Source organism: Paramormyrops kingsleyae, chromosome 7 (genome assembly GCF_048594095.1).
Source record: "Paramormyrops kingsleyae isolate MSU_618 chromosome 7, PKINGS_0.4, whole genome shotgun sequence".
Lineage (NCBI taxonomy): Eukaryota > Metazoa > Chordata > Actinopteri > Osteoglossiformes > Mormyridae > Paramormyrops > Paramormyrops kingsleyae.
This window is the reverse complement of record NC_132803.1, coordinates 26,131,800-26,157,572: the sequence shown is the minus strand read 5'-3', so window position 1 is coordinate 26,157,572 and position 25,773 is coordinate 26,131,800. Positions and strand designations below refer to the sequence as shown.

At 38.3% G+C, this 25,773-nt stretch overlaps 1 protein-coding gene and 1 long non-coding RNA gene across 4 annotated transcripts in view; one reads left to right on the top strand and one right to left on the bottom strand.

Annotated features, from left to right (window-relative positions):
• arhgap24 (Rho GTPase activating protein 24) overlaps nucleotides 1-25,773 on the bottom strand; it is a 47,038-nt gene that overhangs the window by 9,123 nt on the left and 12,142 nt on the right. For 2 of the 3 annotated variants that reach the window (XM_023828662.2, XM_023828660.2), the window contains exons 3-5: nucleotides 22,050-22,137; nucleotides 2,053-2,175; nucleotides 749-956 (exon numbers count right to left, since the gene is read on the bottom strand). In XM_023828662.2, the coding sequence (XP_023684430.1) occupies nucleotides 749-956; nucleotides 2,053-2,175; nucleotides 22,050-22,137 (419 nt within the window). Of the gene's footprint in view, nucleotides 1-748; nucleotides 957-2,052; nucleotides 2,176-5,521; nucleotides 5,630-22,049; nucleotides 22,138-25,773 lie in introns of those variants that run through there. The other variant, XM_023828663.2, reaches the window with a different exon arrangement.
• LOC140592128 (uncharacterized) lies at nucleotides 5,729-7,438 on the top strand. The gene is made up of 3 exons (XR_011992416.1): nucleotides 5,729-5,958; nucleotides 6,159-6,247; nucleotides 6,903-7,438. It is a non-coding gene; the product is annotated as an uncharacterized lncRNA (long non-coding RNA).

Here is a 25,773-nt window from a genome sequence, read left to right as displayed (position 1 = left end):
CAACGACCAGTAATATACAAGCAAAAACCGAAACGTTAGGCACATGATCCAACACCAGTTTTCAAGGTTAAAGACTTAATACCCAAGCACTTTGTTCTCTGTGAAGTTCACTACGCGAAGTAATCATTTCATGAATCAGTTCATAAAAATTAAAAGAACTAACAACCTAGCATAATGAATTTAGTTAGATATCAAAGGATTATGGATCTCAATAAATTTCTTAAATAAAAATTCAAAGGTCAGTACCTACATATTTCAGTTAAGAACAATAGTGTTCTGAGGGTTGCTTGGTGGTGCAGAGATTAGCATCATTACCTGGGACCTGGGATCAAGTCTCCACTAGGGTCCCACGTGTGTGGAGTTCACATGTTCTCCCTGCTCTGGGGTGGGATTTATTCTGGGTATTCCAGTTTCCCCCCACAGTCCAAAAACATGCTGAGGTTAACTATTACCGAATCGCCCAGAGGTGTGAGTGTGCCCAGTAATGGGTTGGCACCCCATCCTGTGTTGTTCCGGAGCAGCGTCAGGGTTACGGGACCTACTGAAGGGCCCAATGGTAACATCACTCTGCAGAACCTGGGATTTGAGCCTGGAACCATCTGGTCACAGGCACAGCAAGCCACTCACCATCCCAAAAAACTTGTGTCATTGTTACTCTAAAGCAGTAAAAGTGGCATTTAATATTTAGCTTTTGTGATTGTAATGAGGTCCTTGCAGAGCCAGTTATTTAGGCGTTTTGCTGTCATACCCGTCGAAGAAGGGCTTCTCGCCGCAATCGAAAGCGTCCTGCAGCTCTTTGACCAGGTTGGCCTGGCCAGGCAGCCGGAAGAGCCCTTCCTCCTGCAGGCCCCTCTGGCGGATGAAGTCCACGCACTTCTCCACCAGCATGGGCGCCTGTTTGTTCCCATTGTGCTTCTCATAGCGCATTGTTTCCTCCAACTTCTGTCCAAAGATACCTGAGACAAGCAGCGATACATTCATCCGCTTTGGGACATTTAAAAGCCTTTAGTACATGTGAACATTTAACTGAAAACAATGCAGTAATTCAGTAATGTAATGTTTGCGAAATAAGATATTGCAACACTGGATCAGTAGGCAGATACAAAAACCCAGCAACTGAATTTTATAAATTTCAGCATTTTGATATTAGAAACACTTTACATAATTTGCATGTGTTTTGGGATTAGATTTGGAAATGGACATACACCACTATTTCACATAAAATTATCCTTAGAAACAAAGAGTATCCTACTTATTCAAATGTAGAGTATCCTACTTTCATATAATAAAGATATAATAGAGAACGCAGAACAGCACAGAACTATATTGCTGAACTGAATGGTATAGATGTTCCCTTCCTGTGGACAAATTTGAGACAAATCCATCTCCAGTAGCTCAGTTTTATCTTTATGAATATACATTTTTCCTTATACATGTGTTCACAGGGTTGAAAAATATCAAGCAGAATGTATGCGGGGTCATTTAATAGCAGAGCCACATCTCTTGTTCACATCTTTAACAAAAGGCTTTGCCTTTTGAAAAGCAGTCAGCTGAAATAGACATCAGATTGCCCACACTGCAAACACTGGGGCCAACTAATCCATTCCTGTCATGTCCACTGCAGTTCAAGCAGAGGAGGGACTGAAATGATCTCTCATCTGGAATTTCGCGCAGTGACGGTCATCAGTAATCCCTAAATATACGAGGGATCTACAAAGGAGCGTCATTAGAAAGTGACAGCTATGCTAATCTAAAGTACCTCTTAGTAGTATTCAATTCAATTTCTTTTTATATAGCACCCTTCACAACACAGTCATCCCAAGACACTTGAAAAGAAAGGGTGGCAATTCAGTACTACCATCATATATAAAAAATGGGGCACGAAACAGGGAAATGGGGAAGAGGGAAAAAAAGAATAGAACAGCAGAGAAAGAAAAGACAAGACAAAAAAGAGAGAGACTATATCTGATACTATTAAAAAGGATCCTGAGGTTATTTAACATACAAACACACCAACTCAGACTGCATATAATACGACACAAAGTAACTCACCTCCACCAAAAGGCGCCCATATAACTCTGCGGATGGTCTTCACCCAATCCTCCATGTCATTCTGGGTGCTTGCCATGAGGAGGTAGGTCTCATGATTGGCTGTCATCCGTTCTCGGTCTCCCCCTGTGCAGAAGACAGGATTACTGAGACGAGGCTTTGAAGAAGATTAAATGGCTGTGTATGCCTTCAAAAACACCAATGTTTGACACTTTCGTTTTCCGTTGGCGTGACTGCATAAGAATGCTTTGATTCTGCTTATCCCATCGTGCTCTCCTATGAGATACACACATATAGTGAGAGGGAAGCTTGGATTCAGCCATTCGTATTAAAAAGTTTTTGGGTTAAGGGCTTTGCTCAAAGATCCAACAGATACTAAAACATGTCTCAAACTGATGATGCACTGAAACAAGACAAAAAAAACAAAGAATAAAAGCCTTCTGTTAGATAGGTGGCAGTTTTTTTTTTCACAACGCATTTGCACACAGCAAACATTTTCATGTAATCTACACCTCGCTGTCATGAAGTATTTTTGTAATCAGTGATTAAATGGTTGGACCAAAACTATAATTCACTCCAGGGTCTATGCCAGTCGAGGCACAGATAATGCTGAGTTTCAAAAACGTTTTTTAAACAGCCTAACCATTACAAATCGTTTCATATACAGTATGAAGGCATTCTTTCTGTTCTGGCATGCAGCTTTAACAGTTGACACAAATAAAACCTGAGTAAGCTGTAAATAATTTGCACTATATGTTGGGGGGATGATGTAGACCTTTTACCAAGTAACCTCACTAGTTACTATATTTAACATTCATAGTGACTTTATATTAAGTATACATGATACTACTACAGTATACACATGTAGAGACAATTTTTATATACAGTTTAGTTGTTTAGTAGTAGTACTACTAATGTCTAAATGGTGACTATTAAGTCTTTGTGTCTGTGATTGTGGCGGTTGCCATTTCGGGTCTTGGCAGGATAATCACGTGTGTGGCCCTTGAGCAAGGCCCTTAACCCCCAGCTCCATGGATGCTGCATGCCGTCTGAGCCTGTGCTGTAACCTCCCCCCCCCCCAAGCTAACTCTCACCTGTATGTCTGCCTGTGTCCCAAGGAGAGCATGTGGCAGCAGGTGGAAAGAGAGTTTCCCCCCAAACATTAATACAGTAACACTAATCGAATGAAGCCGCTGAGTGTATTTGAAATTTGCTTTTCTATTTCTTCTACACTATGAAGCACAGCATAATGCTTACTGCATTCGGGTAGAACTACTCATATTTATGATACATAACACAAACCTCCAGTTCAGATTGGGAATATGATCGTAATTATGATCTTGGATTATGAATCCAAGTCCTTAGTTACCAAACAGAGACAGAGTTAAAGTCACCTGCACCTCCTGTTCTAATCTATTATGTGTATGTGTGTGTGTATATATATATATATATATATATATATATATATATATATATATATACACACACACACACACACAGATTGTGATGAAATAGTGTGCAAGATAGTGTAGGGTAAAATACACATCTAAATAAAGTAAAAATAAGCAGTAATTTCCATACATGCATCAATCTTACAAGTGCTTATTCTAAGGAGGTTTGCCTGCTTAAATAAAGGAACTATGTATATGGGACAATACCTCTTTAAAAAGTGTATATGAACCACATAAAGACCATGTGACCTTTATCTGAGCAAAATTTACCCTCTGGAGACACAAATAAGTAGATAAAAAAAGTGAATATTAAAATAATCCACACACATCTTTAATTTAGACAATAGCTGTTTTTCTTTAAAAGATTTTACATTCCCTCTGTCACTGAACATTATAAGTTTGCTGTCAGCAAATGCTTATTAGAGTCTCTTTCATTAGCTTGGCTGTCTGGGGGGGCGGGGGTAGCCTGGCAACAGGGAAAAAGGTTCAGCAGTCTAGACAGCAATTTAACTGCATGCCCCCTGATCAGAGTCATTTCTGCGGCCCAAGAGAAGCACAGTGCTTATCATTTCCCACCAATGCTGAGTCAAGAGACTGGGGCTTTTAGTTAATAAAGAGAATCCTATTTATTTAACTCAACAATATATTAAGCCTGAGGAGTACAGCCCCACATTAACCCAACAGCTACCGTTTCCTTTTAATCTCAAAATTGCCACTACACAATTCCCTACATTATCACTCTTACGTATTAAGTGAGATAATAATAATAATAATAATATTGATAATAATAACAGAAATAATAGTAATGGACGAAGGTGCATGGGAATTGTTACATTCCTGCACATTAACGGGATGTTCTGCCATGGCTTGCTCTGAAATACACCCCACACCCTTGATCTCAGTCATGCCGTTTGAGAGACCATCCGGGGGTTCACACCTGTACAGTATGTCTGCACATCTGGTCAATTCTGACCACTGCTAAAATGACCAGGTCTGATATTTTTCTCATTAGTGTTTTGTCACCATTACAAAGACAACCTATTTGATCAAGGCACTTATCCAGAAACAAACCCATAAAAAGTCTTTAAAACGTCCAGAACCACTTAAAATTATTCTACTCTCATTTCTTAAACACCAGACGGATACCAGATCTGTTCAGGATTATTTTGAGTACGTAACAAATTTCAACTCTTACAGATAAGCCTCGTGTCAACTATAATTTTATCGTATGGGATGACACAATGAAAATATTTTGATAATAATAACTGGGAAAATGCTTCAAAGCGCATATAGGCGGTGACCATTGAAATGCTATCTCAATTTATGGCACTTGGCTTAATTCAGCAGGTGCCCTTGCAATACTGACATTTTAACGTGATGCCGCAGAGCGCTAAAAGTACGGGATATAACGTGAAAACGGACGTTGTATAAATACTTCATGGTATAACTCATCGGAAATGTTGTTAAAAATGCTATATTTCTACTACCCTCATACAGTTTTTAAAGCAATATTACTAAACTGCACCATATCATTCACTTTGTGCATATTACTATAACATACATAGGCTATACAATACAATTAGGTCATTTAAATGCCTGTAACGGTGCATCTGAAGCATAAACATCAATATACATAGTTAAGTAGGCCTACTGTACATCATGCAAGTTCTCAAAAAAGAGTTATAATACATTATTTCTTTTTGTATTTTATTCTAATGCGAACTCATCGTATTAACATTTAACACTAATAACATTTCTTATGTTTCAGCTTGTTTTTTCACCCTTACAAAATTAGATAAAACTGTATAAGTGCAAATACGAAACACCAGAACATTTCTTTAGGTTTGACCTCAAATACGACGCCTCTGTTAAAATAGCCTACTGAGAATCACTTGGACCAAAAACGCCATTACTCATTTTTATGTACAGTAAACCTTTGCAGATCACCTTTTTCTCCAAGCTAAAAGATAAGGAAAAGTAAATGCACGCAAGAGCGAAGTGCAAGTGATGCACCTACTGACCCTTCCTGAAGCAGTGAATACGTCACGTGAGATGTGCTGCCAAAGTAAATCCGTAATAGCGCATCATATCCCCACTTACCACGCAAAGACACTCACACGCCGCAAACAGCGCGCTTTATACACTGCTTAAGTTATTCACAGGCGAGCGTTAGACAATAGTGTTAATGCTGTAGCCCCTCCCATTTGGAGAGGGAGAGAGAGAGAGAGAGAGAGAGAGAGAGAGAGAGATTTGCCAGCTACGTGCAACATTTGCTGTCAAGCTTAATTTTACGGTCAGACACTAAACTCTGGAAATACAGATCTGAATGTGTCAAATTCATCATAAGGAATCTGCCTCGATTCAGCAGTTTTTATTTATTATTTGAACTTTTTTTTCACTATCAACAACGACACATGTCTTTCACATTCCTGACCCAAAGTGCTCTCACACGTCCACGGTAAAAAATCTTTTTAAAACCTAAAACCTTTAACTGATTTATTAACACGTGAAAACGGGGAGCTGTACCACGTGGGGTCTCAGTGGGTAATTTTTGTGGACTGTAGCACAGGACTTGTGAATCAAATGCTCAGCATAACTGGTAAACCGTTGCAGGTTTTACTGGATAGTCGGGGCATTACTCATTATGTATCTCTCCAGTTACCTCCCAATTGAAGCTCTTGTTTTTAAAATGCAACCTCCACACACACAACGAGATATGGGTGGGACTGAAGCAGTCAGCACCAGAGGTGAGAGGCTACAGTGCCACACGCAAAGACGCTGTTTATTTCAAATATCCTTGCGTTGATATATATGTCTGAGCAAGACTGAGATAACTGCACTAGCTTTACTTAAAAAAGAGCAAAACATTATGCCTAATAATGCGATTTGCAGAAGAGAGAAGCTTTCTTCATTGAAATAGATTTTCCTTCCTCTGCGTCAAGGGCACTCGATACAGCCGATTACATTCCACAGATGAGTCAAGGCAACCTGGACACGCAGTTCATAGCTATTTCTGGCAGCAATAGCAGATCACTATGATAGGGCTGACTGTGATCATCCTGCAAAGAAATGTCAGCCGGCAAATATACACATCCGATGTTGGAGTAGTGTTTGTATCAAATCTATATATTTAATAACTGCATCCCATCAGAGGCATGTCTGGGAGATTTTGTGAACAACTCTGGTAATTGTTGCAACCAGGCAAGATTCGACAGGAAAGTTTGAAACAGATACCTGGATTTTATGTTTCCATTTTAAATGATAAGAAAAGCATATAGGTGGGATGCTAGTCGAACTATATTTTTACTCCTCTTTTGAAATTTTTTTTGTTGAAAAAGTTTGTTAAAAATATATGTGTCTATATGAATTAAATGAATCTTCCATATCACTTCCCCTATACAGGTCACCTGGGGCCTTGAACCTATCTTGGAAACAATGGGCATAAGGCAAGTAGTAAGCCAGCATGGGGTATCGACCCATCACGGGGCACGCACCAGTCACACCAACGGACAATTTGGCAAGCATGCTTTTGGACTTGGGAGGTGGGGGGCGTGGGGGGCACGGGCAAAGAACCCAGAGGAGAGCCCATGACAGCGCAGGGAGAACATGGGAGCCCCCCCCACACAGACCTGTGGAATCAAACCCTGGTCTCTAGGCATGTGAGGTTTAACCACTGCGCCCCCATGGAACCCCTTAAAAACTGCTTTGCCAATCGCATTTCTTTTGACGTGCAGTTTGTGGAGGGAATCACAACAGCACTGGATCCATGGGCAATACACACTATAATTAACCTGCAGGATTTAATCATATTATCACTTAATCAGATGTCAATATTCAATTCCAGATCCCAAGAATTCCATCCACTGCACTTGAAAAGTACTTAAATTCATAACTTCTATCATTAAAGGTTACTGTGTATGTAGCACTTTTGCATATTATTGGAATAATATTGTATTATTTCACATGAAAAACAGGCAGAAACATCATAGGAAATGCTATGCTAGAGTATGGAATTGTCTAACCATCTATCTGTAATAGAAGCTTGAGCATTAATATCTTGCAAAAAACAGTTGCACCGGGCAAAAGTGAAAAACACTATTTTTGTCAAACTGATTAAGTTTGTATTAACATCACATGTGACTGAATAGCTTAAATGCAAACTTTGATCACTATTCCTGCCAAGTATGAAGGAAACAGGCCCCACCGCAGGAAAGCAGAGCATTCCGCAGCTGTTCGTTATTGTTCATTTTGGATTCAAAACAAATATCCTGCTTCCTCACAAATCTGGAATAGAGAGGAGATTTTTCTAGGCCCACATCTGCCATAATCCTTACTGTAAGTACAGAAAAGCATGCACAAACAAAGGTGTCTCTCATACATTTTGTTTCTTGCACACATTTCAGTTATTAGAATTCACCAGCATGACTGGAAGGCAATGTTGTTTATAATTTACTAAATTATTTATTATTTAGTGTGCATATAAATAGAGAATACCAATGGCAAGCTATATACTTTGCAGTGGAGTAGCTAATTGGGCTAAACGGTAATTACACGCAAGTGTATTCTGTTCTTCTCATGTAAGGACATGCTTAGGTTTCATATTGTGTCTAAACAGTTTTGGAAATACAGTAAAGTACATGTTCATACTGTAAATACCTGCCTTAAGCTCTAGAAAACCAGTGTAAGGGTGATAAAATGCATTTTTTAAATTTAATTTAAAATCCTTTCAATGTTTTATTATTTGTAATGTACAGTGTAGTTCTAAAGTGTAAATGTTTTTTTCAGTTTTTCATACTTTTTGAAAAAGGCTATTTAATTTTATTATTTAAGCATTCTTTAATATTTTTGTTTTTGTCTTTCATCCAACCAATTATCTAGTACAAGATCACATTGAGACTGTGCCTCTCCCTGGAAGCCCTGGGAGTACCCTGGGTAGGACCCTAATCACAGGACACAAACACACAACAGACAATTTAGAGATACTCATTGCTGTAACTCACAGGGTCCCAAAGTTTTTACCACATGACTCCCAGAATCAGGCGACATGTGGTACACTGGTTAGCACTGTTCCCTCACCCTTCTGAGACCATGGTTCTATGTGGAGCATGCAGGTTCTCCCTGTGTCGCCGTGGGGTTTCCTCCGCATACTCTGGTGCCCCCCCCCAAATGATGAGGTGAATTGGAGTTACCAAATTGCCCGTAGGTGTGCATGTGTGAGTGACTGGTGTGTGCGTGTGCCTTGAGATGGGTTAGTGCCCCATCCTGTGTTGTTCCCTGCTTTGTGCCCATAGGGTCTGGACCCCCCACAACCCTGAATAGAACAGGCAGTTACAGAAAATGGACAGATGGACCCCCCGGAATAACAGTACCTATTCAGTGGATCTTGCAGATTTGGGGGTTAATTTGAATATAAAAATTCAGCAGTTAATTTGAACAGAGAAGTTTTAAATATAATTTTAAAACTTTGGGCACTCGTACTCTAACTAAACGCTTAAGACTGCGCAGGAGGATTTGAGCCAACCCTGGAGGTGTGATCTGATGTGACTGCACAACCCCTGAATACTGAGTACAGATAAATTCTTTATTTGTACCTTGAGTGCGACATAATATATTGCAAATGTGACAGAAATTGCCTACTAAATAAATGTGCTCCTGTCGCATTTGGCACATTGCCCTGAAAATTAACCCTTAAATATCATGCATGGAAAAGAGTGATCATTCATCTATCTTTCCATCCATCCATCCATGGGCATAGCTAGAAAATCTGGAGCCCCCTGCAAAAAATCACCTTAGGCCCCTTTTGAAGATTTTGCCGACTGGGTGGGGGCCCCCTAGAGAGATTTTGCCGACATTGGGCTCCCTCAATAGGGGCCCCTGTGCTGAGGCCCCCTGATACTTGCCAGGGTATCTATGCCCTTCTCGTGCTCCTGCAACCATCCAAACCTCTTATGAAGGTCCCTTTCTTCTTGCACAGGAAATCCCTATGTAACATTTATGCCCTGTAGTGCATGGGATCGGTGACAGGCTCAATGGCACCCTCTACTGGAGTCAAGGGTATGGAAAATGGATGGAGGGAAAAAGGAAAGAACAGCAGGAAAGGTTACCTACAGAATTAGTTTAGTATTCAAATAAACTTCATATCTCTCGCTGATTTGTTTTTCACAACTAACAGTGTAGAGGCACAACTGCGAGGGCCATATAGTATATTGTAATGGGGTCATAACAGGGTATTCTATAGGAAAGTTATTTCCCTCCATGGGGAAAAAATTGCAATAAAGCAAAACGTATTACGTAGAAGCATAAGAGCTACAGTAAGGCTCTGTATTGTAACTGCTACATTTTTGTTAGCTCAGTCAGGAGAGCCCACACAGCTCATTAGACCATAAAATATTCTTCAGAAAAAAAAGCAATAGACTTTTACAAATCTTTTTCATACTTAAAATATAATTTCGCGTGTTCATATCACCTTTCAGAGACAGGTAATTTAATAACAGATTTAACCTAATGCTTATAACCTCAGACGATTCTCCACCGACACAGTGTTTGGTAACACCACGATTATTTTGACATTCTCTCACCTTTGCTTTGGCAGCAGGAACAGCTTGATTTCAGTTATTTCCAGTCCGTACATTTTGTTTGGTGCTGGAAACGCTCCACTACACCTCGCCTCCAACAAATTCAGCCCCATTGTCTTGTCAGGCTAAGCTTCTGTGCAAAGAACTACCATGTTCTGAACTTTGAGGTTAATCAGTTTTGTCAGTCAAGCGGACTGTGTGGAATGTAATACGAGGGCCCAGAATGTGCTGACTTTGAGACGCTCTCAATGATGTCATCCCCACCTCTACTAAAAAACCTGTTTGGAAGTTTTGCTCTTCACACATTGTCCCAGTGTTTCCACATCATCCTGCTTGCACAGTACCCAAAAATTACACATAAATACACATTACATTGTACTTGTACATGTTAATGCTATTTTATTATTTGAAGTCAGTATTTGCAGATTTTCAGTAATTTTGGTGATATGCATAAAATAACCTGCATATACTATTAAGATGTGCACTGTTCCACATGTTTCCATCACGAAACCTCTAAAATACCTGCATGAAGAACAGTATATATATATGTATATACGCTGAATATATAAACCAACTATACATAATACATACATATATATGTAGTTGGTTTGTTTTACAGCTTTGACTAGTACTTTTATTATTTTTCCTATTAGTCTATGCATTGTAGATCATAAATCATAATGGTACATAGACACAAGCTTGACTTGTCAGAATTAAATGGACTAAAAATACTGACATTCTAAATACGATTTATATGAGTTTCAAGATTTTCCATATGTTTTGATGATGGAAATCATTGACATTATTTAACCTTGTCAATGTAAATGTACTGCAACCACTTTCAACAAAATAATCAATAATCTTAATCAGGACACATTACTGATTATTTTTCATTTTAGTTTTGCAATACTAAAAGACACTGAGAAGTAAATTTACAACTAACCAATTACTTGATTCAGTTTTTTTATTTTAGCATGTGGGAAGCAATAATTTCTCAACTTCAATAAATACATTCCAGCTCTGAAATTAGTTATGAATGCTGCATACTATTAATTTTTCCATTTATTTATTATTGATTTACCCCTTTCCACAAAAAGTATTTTGTACATTATTTATTTTCACGGTCAAAAATGAATTTATTACATAGGCAGCATTTATTGATGCACAAAAATGCAAAAAAGTACAGGGAAATTCATTGGGCAAGGAGGCTGATTGCTGTTTTTATTCATCTGACCTGGTTTGAGAGCCTTGCTTGCAGGGGAACATCGGGGAACTGCTCCAATGAAACATTAGGTTTGTCATCTGTTGGAGGACTTGGAGAATTTAAATTATGCATAATAACTTCTGCGGCCTCACTGTAATTCCAAAGGTAACGAAAATGATTCCTCAGACTATTTATAGTCGCAGAATAATATCACCAGGTGATCAGAAGGAACAAAGAATTAGGGGGTCAATCAGATGTTTGAATTCTCTCAGATTGAAGAGTTACAATGGCATATACTTCTACTAAAATCTTCATTTAAATAAGACCTAATATCAGTGCTGAAATGTAACATTTAGCAACATACATTGCATGTGTTTGTTGGGGGGGTGGTCAAGCCCCTACATTGTGATGAAAACCTGCTATTTTGATGTCACAGGGACCACCCTTTCAGTCCCCACAAGGGAAAATCAATTTCGTAAAAATATGTGACCGCAGTCAAAAAACTAAAAATTCTTGTATTTTGTTTGGTTAGGGCTGGGTAGGGGTTAGGGTTGTTATTGCTGGGATGAAGGTTATGCCCATGGAAATTAATGGACGGTCCCCACAAAGATATGAATACAAACGTGTGTGTGCGTTTGTGTTGGTGTGTGTTTATAATTATTTTAAAATGTAGAAAATAGTACAAATAAACATATATATGATATACATATGATGCTTCATTTAACCATAGTGTTGGAAACCGACTACTAATAGGGCCACTAACATTGGTTCTATTTATAATCCATAGAGCTCTATAGCTTTTATGAGTTTGAGTTTGCATATAAACAGAAAGTATGTTAGCTGGTGTCCTGATGCAGTTATTAAAATCTTGTGCTTAGTATTCTAAGACATTGGATATGATTGTAGACTTCAGGAGAAGCCCCCCCCCCCCTCAAATTCCTAGGAACAATAGTCTCCCAAGACCTGAAATGGGAGCACAATTTTGACCAGATCAGGAGAAAGCACAAAAGGTGACGTACTTTCCACAGCTGAATAAGTTCAACCTTCCACATCCTATGATGGCTGAAGTCAACATGGCCATCTCTGAGCCCACCCTTACATCATCACAGACTGTGAACCATTACAAGGGACAAAACCAGACTCCAAGGCATCGTCAAATCTGCTCAAAAGATCATCTGTATGTGATCCTCAGAGGCTGTGACCTTCCTCCAGGAGTTTACAGCTCCAGGCCCAGGAGATCAGCACCCCCTCTCACCCTGCCCGCTGCACCTTCCAAGCTCCCCCGTAGACAACAAGACTCCAATCTCTAAAAAAACTTCAACATCAAGACACAAAAACAGCATCTTTCCCTAAGCAGCGGCCCTCTTGAACAACTGACTGCCCACGGTATCCTGTACTGCACATACATAATGTTATGTCTTTGAAAGTTGATTGCTGTGTGAGATGTTTCACCGTTCACTTATCTGTACTCTCTTGTTTGTTATATACTACTGCAAGCACTATGCCAAGACAAATTCCTTACATGGCCAATAATAAACCTCATTCTCTCAAAATAAACTAAATCTATTTTTTTTGTAATATATTAAAACAACACATTAATGATATGTAACACTGATGTATCGCTTCATCTCTTTTCTTTTTTTCTCCTTGTGAGGAAACTCCATAGGAAAAAGTAACATAGCGATTAGAAGGAGACAACACCCACCTTGATTAAATACACAGTGAATAAAAGAGTAAGTTGCTGTGTGAACAGCCGCACACTCATCTGTCTGTAGGCTGCTATGACAAACCTGCCCTCCATGAGGAACAAACCTTACCACATGTTCCTCTCGACCTGGCAGATTTGCCCACATGCTGAACTGTGGTTGCAGTGCAGCTTAGTATGGACTTACAAGCTGTCACAAAGTCATAGTAAGGTCAACAATCACTATGATAGTCTCAAGTGTCTTGCTTGGTGGTACAGGGGTGAAAATGCAATATGGAGCTGACGAGAGCAATTGATTTGTGATGGGCTGTCTTTAGTAAATCATTGAGTGGGCTCCCGGGGGCTGAAAGGCCCAGTAAATCTTACAACTGAAGTCTAGGCACTTGACTAAATTACTTATTCACCATGCTCTATAAATACAGACAGCTCCTAGGGTTCATAAAAAGTTAATTGATTTGGCCTACTAAATCAATTAAAGCCACCATAAAGATCTTTAATAATCTTTTTCATTACCTGTTCTGATATAATATTCATCTTTACAAAAGTTATCTCCAACATAATACTTGAATCATTACAAATTTGACCTTAAAAAATCTTTCAATGTTTAGAGAATTTACCATATCGGTAAATTGTTCCATTTTTCTTTTATGTAAATTAGCTTGATTGAGAATTAAAATCATAATTGATAGTGTCTCTGGCACAGTGGAATGCCCAAGCTGTCAATGGTTTATTCTATTAAGCTAGGTCATGATACTACAACAACTGAAAGGGCAAAAGGAGAAGTAAAGCATTATGGTTTCATGAAATTCATTACAAACACTGATGGTAAATTTTTATTTTTAATGTCTTTATTGGTGGGATTAGACAAAACAAACAAAGATCTTAACTAAATATCTATGTTTATATACTTTGAAGTGTAGAAAGAATTCATATTTCAAATTTTTTTCAGGTGTGATGTAAATCGCAAAATAATCAATGAAGAAGAAGAGTATCTTTAATGATAACTGTACTCCGAGTGTCCAGAATAATAGGCTAGTACAGTATGTCAAAAATGAAGAAGTTAAAGCTGTTTCAGGCAGGAACCTTATATAAAGAATAAAAGACAAAGAATATAACATTCAAAGAATGACAGTAATTTGGGTCAATCTGTTACTTGCATTCATTCGTCCTGTAGATTTTTTTCTTTCAAAATGTTCATTGACAGTGCAGGATGTGTGTGAATGTATGTGCTAGAGAGCAAGTTTACTTGCAAAGGGAACTGCAATGCAACTGGCTCCAGATATAATTTAGTTGATAAGCTATTTGCTATTATTATTTGCTATTGCTAATTAATTAAAATGCTTATTTAAATAAGCAAAATCGGACTTTTCCAAACCAAGACATGTGTAAGCTTTTACTTAACTGCAATGTGAAATGTCTATTGTAACCTAGTAATACCATTAGTGAGGGTAGTTTAAATATACATCTCCTTTCAGAGTAGTAGGGGACTCCTACCTAAGATGCCATTTTGTGCCCTTTGTTATCCCTCCCTCATTTTTATTATCTTATTTTACTGCTATATTAAATTTGTTTAAAAACATTATTTTTCTTCTTAGATTTTTTTCTGTTATGTTTCCTTTTGACCACAATCCATGAAGCAGGTGAAAAAAACATCTCACTAGAGGCATACAAGTTCATGTGACTAAACTCGAAACCTGAAAGCAGATTTAAATAAAAATGTTCTTCAGCATTCACACCACTTGGTGGCAGTACATACATGTATCTGTAAAGTTCATCCAAGCTGGTAAATAGTCGATCTGTAAGGTATTGTTCAAATAAAAACACTGTTCACAGTGTTATAGCGCAAACAATAATCTTAATGTGTATTCTACACATGGTTTACTTTGCTGTCATTTTATCCTCTGTTGGTTTAAATATTCCACAGTTTTTGTCATTACATAAAAAACACTGCAAGAGACTGATCATTTTAATTGCTTAATGACTGCTATTTTGAACCAGACTCTAGAGGTATTTGAAATACACAAAGAAAATCTAGCAGTCATATTTTTTTTTGTATTAGATCATTCTTTATGTCTGAAAAATAAAGTTTAACCCCTGTACATCCATTATTTCTTAACTATCAGTGCCGTCAATTTTTGCTTTTCAAAATGACTGTCACTGCTGGGTCAATTATGCTAAAAACTGAAGAAAAAAGATCTGCTTGTAAGTCACGTGCCTGAAGCATCCTTCAGGTAAAAGGCAATGTAGATATTAATTTACAGCAGGATGTGTGTGACACACCATGAATAAGGATCTCTCCTCATTTATGAACTTGCTTCCACTTTGCTCGCTGGCAGTGCATTGATACCTGGCGACTGTCCAGTCAACGCTATTTGGCTTCTGGACACTGAAAGGCTGTGTATTGCTGTGTATAGTCCAGCCAAAGAGCTCCAGATGGCTCTATCCTTTCAGTCTTGTTACACTGCTTTTAGCCATCACACTGGCCAGATTTAGCCATACGGAATTTGTTTTTGACTTTTCCTCCCAGTTTGTTTCTCTCATTCTCTTTGGGTTCTTTATTTGGTTGGTCGTGCAGACCTGCTATTTTTCAGTCAATATGGAAGTAAATACCACAGAAGAAAGAGCTTCTTTCTATCTTTGAGTTTCAAAAAAATGCTTCAAACATTCTTTTCTCATGAGGAGAAGATGCTGAGAATCCTACTGTGAAAAATGGCTTTTGGCTTTTCATGTGGTTTAAATGACTTGATTAAGAATATGATACTAGATAGGTAACATTATAAATCCATCTTCCTAATGTTATCCAGTGCAAGGTCACAGGAGGGCCTGACACCTATCCTAGGTGGCCTAAGGCACAGGGCAGAGGACAGCTTGGACAGGATGCAAGTCCATTGCAGGTCATGCACATACAGACAGTCCCCAGATTTCAAACCCTTAAACCTGGAGGTTCAGTCAATAGTGCTACAACTGAGCACCCAGGGTCAATTCATAATTTATACCTCAATGAATAATAATTTGGAAAAACTTGTGATGTCACGAGTTTCTCATGCACAAAAGTAGACTTTTATAAAAGATTTCTCAGTGTTCCTTGCTCAAAAATGCTATGCACCAATATACTATTTTATAATTAAATAAGCAAATACACAGTGCCAGTCAAAAGTTTGGAAACACCCAGTCATAGAAATGTTTATTTGTACTATTCTCTACATTTTAGAATAATTATAAAGACATCAAAACTATAAAATATCATATATGGAATTATGCACTGACCAAAAAAGTATTAAACAAAAAAGAACTGTTGGTGGGGGCAGTTGTATGGGTTGGGACCCAGAAGGTTGCTGGTTCATACCCTGCGGTCAACAGAATGATCCCACCACTGGGCCCTTGAGTAAGGCCTTTAACCTCAATTGCTCCAGGGACTGGCTGACCCAAGTGTCTCCTCTACACCAGTTTGATGAGGTGGCCTCCTGGGATGCTTGTCCAGCTGTCCTGAAGAAGCTCCCATATATACACTGAGCACTGCTCTTGCTTCATTCTCTGGTCAAACTCCCCCAAAAGCATTTCTTTCCATTGTTTGTTTCGGGTGGTTTCCCCCTTCAGTCTCCTCCTCAGGAGGTGAAATGCATGCTCAGCTGGGCTACGGTCTGGTGATTGACTTGACCAGTCTAAAACCTTCCATTTTCCCCCAGATGAAGTCCTGTGTTGAATTGGCCATGTGTTAAGGATCATTGTCTTGCTGCATGATTGAGTTCCTCCAGATTAGTTTGGATGCATTTTCCTGTGAATTGGCAGATAAAATATTTCTGACGACTTCTGAATTCATTCTTCTGCTATCATCATGAGTTAATCAATAAAGATTAGTGAGCCTGTTCCAAGAACAGCCATGCCAAGACCAAGCCATGACAACCTCCACCGTGCTCCACAGATGAGCTTGTATGCTTTGGATCATGAGCAGATCATTTCTTCCTGTACACTTTGGCCTTTCCATCATATTGGTAGAGGTTAATCTTGGTCTAATCAGTCCAGAAACCGTATTTTTTTCAAATTCAAATCTGGCTTTCTGATTCCTACCACTGATGAATGGTTTGCATCTTGTGGTAAGACCTCTGTACATTTGTTATTTTCCATTTCTGACCCATTCAGCATCTGCTGCTCAGTACTCCAGTGGTTTCTTTCTTTCTCCAATTCGTTGTATTGTCAATGTCCAATACCTGTGCATTGTCTCTGATTGGTTTTCCCTCTTTTCTCATCTGCAAAATGGCTTGCTTTTCTCCTATGCTTCTTCTTTTCTATAGACAACTCTCTGGTCTTCAGTTTGGTTTATCTATTTTGACAACAAATATAGTCTTCACAGGTGAAACCCAAGGCAAAAACCAAGAGCAGACATTCAGAGCTATTTATTATTTTAAAAATCAGTTTAACAGGACAACCCGGTGATGTAATGATAAAAATTACATAAATATATTGAGGCCACATTTTAATTTATCATGAGAATAAATTAATAAAATGTGGCCATGATTTAACTAAAACAAGGGAACAAATCAGTTTGGTCATGCGGCCTGACTCTCAATATTCTACCTAAGTGCCTTATCTGTTTGTATAAAATTACACTCTTCATATGCCACAAACCAAAACAAGACTAAAACACGATAACAGTACAGTGGTACCTCAGTTCTCAAACCCATTAGAAATCGAATTTCGTAAAAGTCGAACCAACCAGTTAAAAAAAAATTACCTAGGACTCGATCTGAATCTCAGAAGTCAAACCGTGAATGCCGACCTAAGATAATTTGTACGCACAGGGAAATAAGTCACGCGGCACGTCTCTCAGCGGAAACAAAGGGTAATGCTTCAGTCTCAGCCTCGCATTCGCTGTGATAGCATCATGCATGTTTACACTAGCTGAATACATACATTTAGACAGTAAAAAAATACATTAGACAATGATAGACAGTAACAGTCATGGGCGACATTAGGGGGGGGCAAGGGGGGGCATGTGCCCCCCCTATATCCCGATCATGGAATTTTAGAATTCACTGTTAAAATACTGTTTCAGAATATGTATTTTATGTGTTGTAGGTCTCCGTGTTGATAGGGGGCGACACAGCAAATTAAGCAATAGGTTGCGTCTTTATTTTTTAAGTTAGTTTGTTGTTGGTATGAAAATTAGAGAAAACTAGACAATCGATCGGGCAAAATGGCTAAGTGCCAAAATGGCGAGTGCAGAACTTTCACTTTTCAACGCTATGTCAACAGGACAAGCGAGTTTTGATGAACGATTGTCACTGTTCAAAGAGTCAAAGCTAGTCCACAGTCTTGTCAACGTTGGCAATCTCTTTAAGCTCTTCTTAACTGTGCCGATGAACAGCGCATCGTGCGAAAGAAATTTTTCTTGCTTGCGCCGACTGAAAACTTATATGAGAAACACAATGTGCCAGGAAAGACTCTCGGACATTGCAGTACTTAACATTGAACGGACCATTCACGTAGATTTGGATAAGACCGTTAATCGCTTTGATGCCGCGCCTGGTGGACGACGTTTAGCCCTTCACTATGGTAGGATGTTGTTTTGATGCCTACTCGTTAAAATGTTTTTCTTGCCCCCCCTGACTCAAGAGTCAAATGTCGCCCATGGTAACAGTAATTATTATTATATAATAAAATACATTTAAAAATAAAGATTTCTTATTAATTATTTTAATACATTTAATTATAATGATATTGTCGTGCCAAGTGGGGACGGAACGGAGACAAAGGCGCAGAAGTCCGGGTATCGGGGAATACAGGGTTTAATTACAGGTAAGGCAGGCAAAACGCAGACGGACAATACAATGACCGGACTGGGGAAACAAACTGAAACGCGGACTAAATACAGGGGACTAATGACAACAACCAGAAAGAGCTGATCACACGGGGATTCCACACGGGGTTAACGAGGGGACGTGGCACACGGAAGGAGCGGACGATCGGAGCAGAACACATTGTTTTTTTTAACTTTACACATTATTTGGATAAATTGGACAAATTACTGTTTTGATAAATGTGCTTAGATGTGTTTAGTACAGTATATGCTCTTCTTGTTTTATCCGGTTCATTTTGTGCTTAAATGCTAAAAAAAAAATATTTAGGTGTAATTTTTTGGGGGGCCAGGAACCAATTAATTGGTCTTCCATTATTTCTTATGGGGAAAATTTGATCAGAACTCGAACTTTTTAGGATTCGATCCGAAGTTCTGAACGGATTAAGTTCGAGTTCTGAGGTACCACTGTAGGACAAAAAGAAACTAAAAGCACTCCTAAAGGTGAAATTATTGTACAAGTCCAAGTTGTGAAAAAAAATCTGTTCAACAAGAATACAGAAGTATTTACTGTTTTTGAAGCAGATTAATATGCAGTACTTGAATAAGAAAACTATGTGTACAGTATAAGCTATTGTACTGAATGCTTTCTTTTATGTTTGGGTAATATGTCCTCTTAATTTTAGTACATTCAGCCAATGCCTTAAGGAAGATCAGTGTCATATTCCAAAAAATATGCCAGATATTCCAAGGGGATAAATGAATCACTTCGGAAAAACATTTCCCACTGAGCCCGAGGGCCCAGGCCTCTACACCTGTCCCTTGTCGTTATTCTGCGTTATGCACCGCAAACGGTACAAACAGTTGTTACATGTTTTTCGTTGAAATTATTCTGGTATATCAGGTTTTCACTGTCTATCAATGCTGTGCGTTTTAATTTTTATATTTCTATATCTTACCGGTCTCTATTTCAAAAGCCATTTAGACTTTGCAGTACACATTAGCAAATTTTTTTTTTTCTCACAATCTTTCACAAATCTCATTTGAAATGAAATCGTCAATTATTAATTATTGCATTATTGCTGCCTATGGAATGTGCAGATCTGTGGTAATTTTACGATAAATAAATACCGATGGCAAGGTAGATCATAATTTACATGCAACATAAGTTTAAGAAAAGAAACTGCATTTGCTTCGATTTTAGTAAATTTACTAGTTTAAATATTAAATGCCAAAATGCCAAAATATTTATATACAAAGAGAAAGAAAAACTTGGTTTATCTGTAAACGAAAACATTATTATGTTCTGCCTTGTTCAGATAACCAATGGAAGAACATTCAAGGAATGTTCTTGTCTCAACATGAACTTAAGCTGGTATTTTCAAATAACTGCAATAAACACTGCAGTAAAAACACTGTATATGTCATATTATCATAATTACTCTCCCAGTGTAATATTTGGATATTTAAACTGTATATTTAGCGTATATATTTTAGGAGAACCCATTAGTCAAAATTCTGTTAATTACAGTACGTAAAATGATGTCTAACATTTAACTGCTATTGTTGCCAGCTTTTCCCATGGAGGCTGGTGAGAATCCCGCACTGGTTTTGTTTTTTTGACTGTCGCTCTATTTTAGAACTACATGTGTCACTTTACATGTTATTACAGTATATTATATATAAAATCATATAAACATGCATCTGGATATATATGGTGCATATAGGCCTTTCCCATCATTCCACAGTACAAAAGCACACATATGTCCGTCAGTGTAAATTGCTTCAGGGCAAATGTTACCATGAACGTCTACTGATGTGGGCTTCAATCAGTCCATTAACAATTTTAGGCAAATAAAAGGCAAAGTATCTGCAAGGAATTACACAGAAAGTACAATTTTGCATGCAACTATTCATAAGTTGTCTCAAAACCTAAACATCATGCGTATAAAAAGTGGGAGTATTATGTTAACATAAAAACAGATCATTTGGTCATGCTTACAACTGCAGACCAGCTGAGCTTCGTTTCACAGCTGTCCATCTGTTTTGAAACTGAGTCTCCGGACGTACATTCCCAGCATTTCTCTTCCTGGGAAAACCAGTTCCCGCTTTTCTTAAGTTGCCTATATTCATCTGATTCAGCCTGGAGTAATGAATTTCCCAGTTTCCAAAACAAGGGATGGAATTGGAATCACAAATAAAGTCAGGAATAAAACCTACCATTCATGATTTTATTGCAAAAAAAGAATAATCTGGCTATGTTGAAATGATTTCCACACATTATTCAGGAGTGAAATAAAAATATTCCTTCAGACGGAAATCATGTTTAAATTAGATGTAAATACAAAAAATGAACTGGCAAAATAGAAAAATGGGGAAAACTGCAACAAATCCAACAAATATTAATTTGAAAATCTAGCAGGAGTCAAGAAAAAGTGTCAAGAAAAATAGAGACAAATACTATCCTTATATTGGGTTATACTCTGTAAATTCTTCTGTAGATTATAGTAAACATTTCTATGAATAACTGGTTGATTAAATTAAAAAAAATCCAGTATATCCAATTTAGAACTGGAAAATGTTTGCAATTTCCCTGTGTTATTATGAGTTTCCTGGCCAGTTCACTCGAGGTCTGGGCATCTTAATCCAGCTGAGCTCATAAATGCGGTCAAACCAAAACGAGAAAACAACAGCTAATTGTAAAATATGTCTTGTTATTTAAATCTAGGCAAAATTTTCTCACATCTTAATATAAAAATGCTATGTATGCATGTTTGTTTGTTACGTGTATCCATTCTTAGCAGTGCCTCTGCATCTATTATGAAGATTAAGCAAACGAAAGCATGAACACCTACAGTAGGATCAAACCCTGACTATAAATGAGATGTTGCAAAAGGTCATCTAGGTCACCCAGTGGGTTGATAGTTACAGATTTTCAGCTGTTTGCATGTTAATCAGTCTGAAAATTCTTAAATTCATTTGACATTTAATATTTGTCAACCGAACTCTTTATACACAGGAAAATGCATCTTTACATAATTCAATGTTATTAACGGTGTTATTTTAAAAATGCAATTTACTAAACATCCTGTAAATGTACGGATAGTTAGAACAACAGGAAACCTTTTCAGACAATTAATTACAGATGACATGTACCTGCGATGTGGGGTTTGTTGTGGACTGGAAACACCTATAAAGATTATTTAATAAATTCTGGAAAACATCAATATGGAAGGAACAAGTACTTTAGACCTTAGAATCTGCTTCCTACCTGGTACCACTTCAAAAAGAAATTTTCCTGCCTCATCGCCATTGTTTGGATGTTCCGTGACTCTGTTACCATGCAAAGCAATTGTCCCCTGTAAAAAAAATAAAAATAAAAATCAAGACACAACAATCATAAAATGTAACAGAACACAATAAGTCTTGCACTAAGTTATCAAAATAAGTTAACAGTCTTATACTGTAGTCTCCGCTCAGTTCCTAATTACATGTGGAAGTGCAATATTTCAGTTTTTCAATAAAGTACAATCACAAAATATGCGCAGGTTGAAAACCAGAGAAAATTTGTGGATACTTAATTATATGTTAAAGCCAGTTGTGTTAACCAGGTTGTGTATTGGTCCCTGGAGGTCTAAAGAACTAAGACAAGTGTTTATAAAAGATGAAAAAGTAGGTTAATAACAGCAGAAGTTGTACTTCAGCTGGTTTGACTATGTTTAACTAAGAGATCATCCTTTGCGGTCCTGCTCTAATTATAGCCTCAGCATGTTCCAAAGCTCTATCTACTCTATCACTATTAATTAATACAATACAGTCTGCTGAAGTTATACTGTATGATGTTTACATTTCCGCTTTTGTGCTACAGTTTCTACAGAACTGGGCTGTGATGCCCCAACAAACTGTGTTGCTGATCAGTTTCCCTCATATTGACCAGCCGCTCAATGCTCAAGGCCCAAAAAGCAAAAATGCATCCATTTTTTCCCCTGTTTTTGTGTATCTTAATTGTATAGAAATAGCATTGGAAAATTTGGGGTCAATGGCTGGGCAGCTAAGGACAGCAAAATTAGATATCGATAACATGAATTCTTATTTATTATAAGCAGTGCTTGAAGTGGGAAAAAATAAGTGCAGCAACTCTAATTTTCCGACATTTGACATTTGTGCAGTGAAAAAGAAATCAAGTCTTTAGGATGTGTTGGTTCAAAAACTATTTTAATTTAATCATTCTTCCAAGCAATAACCTATAGGCATAGGCTACTTTTTTCTAATTCACAAATGGAATACTGAAAAACCATTAAACCAACATGAACCAGACCAGTGTGATACTTGTAGGCCTAACAGACTAGGGCTAAAGCTGATGCGATTGGTTGGGACTCAGTGGATGTATATGATAGGGCACTGTCGTGGCTCGTGGGTAATGTAGTCTTTTATCGGTCTTGTGATATTGTCTATTCTCGGGCCACTGTCGCTGCGTCGGATCAGTTTCAGTAAGTACCGGAAGGCAGAAAAAAGTGGCGGAACCCAAAAGACGAAAATACAGAAGTTCCGGAACTGTGTTCCGCTGCGTTCCGGCCCACTTCAAGCACTGATTATAGGACCCAAGAACTAAACAAGGAAATGCTAGGGCCTATCTTCTATCACAATGCTGAAATTGTGCACAGTATAATGTAAAGGCACAATTTTTCTAAATGTGAAGGTGAACTAAATGAATATTGATAGCAATTAAGTCAACATTAAACACTGAATGCCTATCATTAAAAAAGTATGTTTTAATGCATACTACATGCACTTTTGTGAGCTGATCCACTATGCAATTACTGCCTTTGAAAGTGAATTCCTACTGTGAAAATGGACCTTTAAATCTTTACTGTAAAACGTGGTAAAGGGAGCGATACCTATGCGTATTACGGACTCATAAAGCTGGCGTTGCTTCTTCAGTAAGGGTTTGAATGACCAGGTTTGATGTGGGTTGCGGTAGGCAATAATTCGCTAACAGGAAGCAGTTATCTAGTTTCAGCCTTAAACATAGAGATCATGGCGATAAATGAATAAAGTAACTTGAAGCTTTCTAAGATTTTCAACATCTGCTTGTTTTTTATAACACCAAGGTACTTAAATAGGCACAATGACACGAGATTTTATTACGGGTGTCCCAGGGTATTTCTTACCACTCGAGGAACAGATTAATAACGTGGTACAAATAATTGTGACTCCCTTTGACCGTGATAAGCAGTTAGAAGATGAATGGATGATTGGACCTGAGTGCAACTGCCTGAACTCACTCCAACATAATGCAGACCAGCTAACCTGAGCGTTCTGTTGCTGCGTCAGACACATCCACCGCCTTACAAATTTTACGTAAGATTTTCTACTTTGTATTCAAATAAACAAGGTGGTTGGACTGCATATGCTTTAACCCTAGCATGAATCTTTAATTCGTCCCACTCTGTGTCCTGGCTGGTTGTCACTCCAAAGCCAGCCAAGTACACAGGAACGTGTCTGTTCTTTCTTTTACTCCGTGAAAATGAGGACAACAAAGGACAACAAAGAGATGGGAAGTTTCTGAGAACATGATATTGGTATGTAACTAGCAGAGGAAGAGATCGGCACCGCAGCAGGTCAGCGGGCAAACTCACACCTCAGGCTTCCTCTCTGTCTACAGAGGCTCTTCCAGGGATTCTGGCAAATAAACTCCGTGAGGCCCTCCAGCTCACCGTGGTAAGATTTACTATAATTTTTTAAGCCTGAAGTCTAAATTAATAATACGAATAAGGAGAATTTAATAAACACAACTCGTTACTCCTACTTTTGTGTTAAACAGAATACACAGATAACGCATATTTGTCAGCGCGATGTACTAATCGGCCACCCTGGAGGAGGGGCGGCTGGGGGGGGGCTCCAGGCTACTGCCAGCCCTGCCTGTCCTGTTGCAGTGCCCCTGCATGTCTGTGCTGTTTCAAATGGTCTCTGCACCATGTGGGTTTCCTCCAACAGTCCAAAGACATGCACTCAGGCTAACTGGCGTCTCAGTGTATGATAGTGTGTGTGTCCTGCGATGGACTGGAATCCTGCGATGGACTGTTAATCCCTTCTTGTGCCCTCTGGTGCCAGGGATTGGGGCCCAGCCCCTGCGCAACCTTGCTCAGAATAAACAGTTGGAATATGGATGTATATCAGCAGAGCTTAAGCATCTGGGCTTCAAATAGTCCTTCAAAATTATATGAATTTCATCTCTAAAGGATGATTAAGCAACTTGGATGAAAACTAAATAAAGCCCAGTTACCTTTAATTATGTGTGGTGTCTTAGCATGATCATCTGCATAAACTGAGGTTTTGCTTTTATATATGACTAGGGTTTAGATTTCATAGCTGCTGAATTGAAGACTATATCTGAAAGATAATTAGAAGCGGTGGATAACTGAACCAGATTCTTCTGACATAAGATCCTTCTGCCATAAACACTTGTTTGAACTTGTAGCTGGTCAGTGACTTTCAGTTTCTGTGGGTCTGCTATTCTATCCAATAACAATCAGCTGATGAAGTTTCTGGGAGAGCCTGACGTTGCTGTTTACAGCATGAATTCAGTGGAACAGCTCTGTAAAGTGCTTGACTACATGCCTGTTACACATGTGGATTTTTTTTCTCTGCTGTTACTGAAAATTTATTTCAATTTTTACTTTTTAGGTAGGCAATCCTGTAAGGGATTTGTAAACAGAATGTTAAATGCACTTGAAATGACATGTGATTTATTGAAACATGGAATGGGTGTCACATTGGTTGCTGCCTAATGATTATTCACTAAAATATCATTAGTGCTATTTTGCATTGCATGCTTGTACATGGATTTGCAAAGGTTTTTGTTTGCAATTTATTATTTATATATCTATTTATTCCGATGTGGTACCAGTACTGTACCAGTTATGTGATACACAGAGGAACACATACAGTAAATCCTTCTGCTGGGATTAAAGGAACACTGAATCTACAAATAC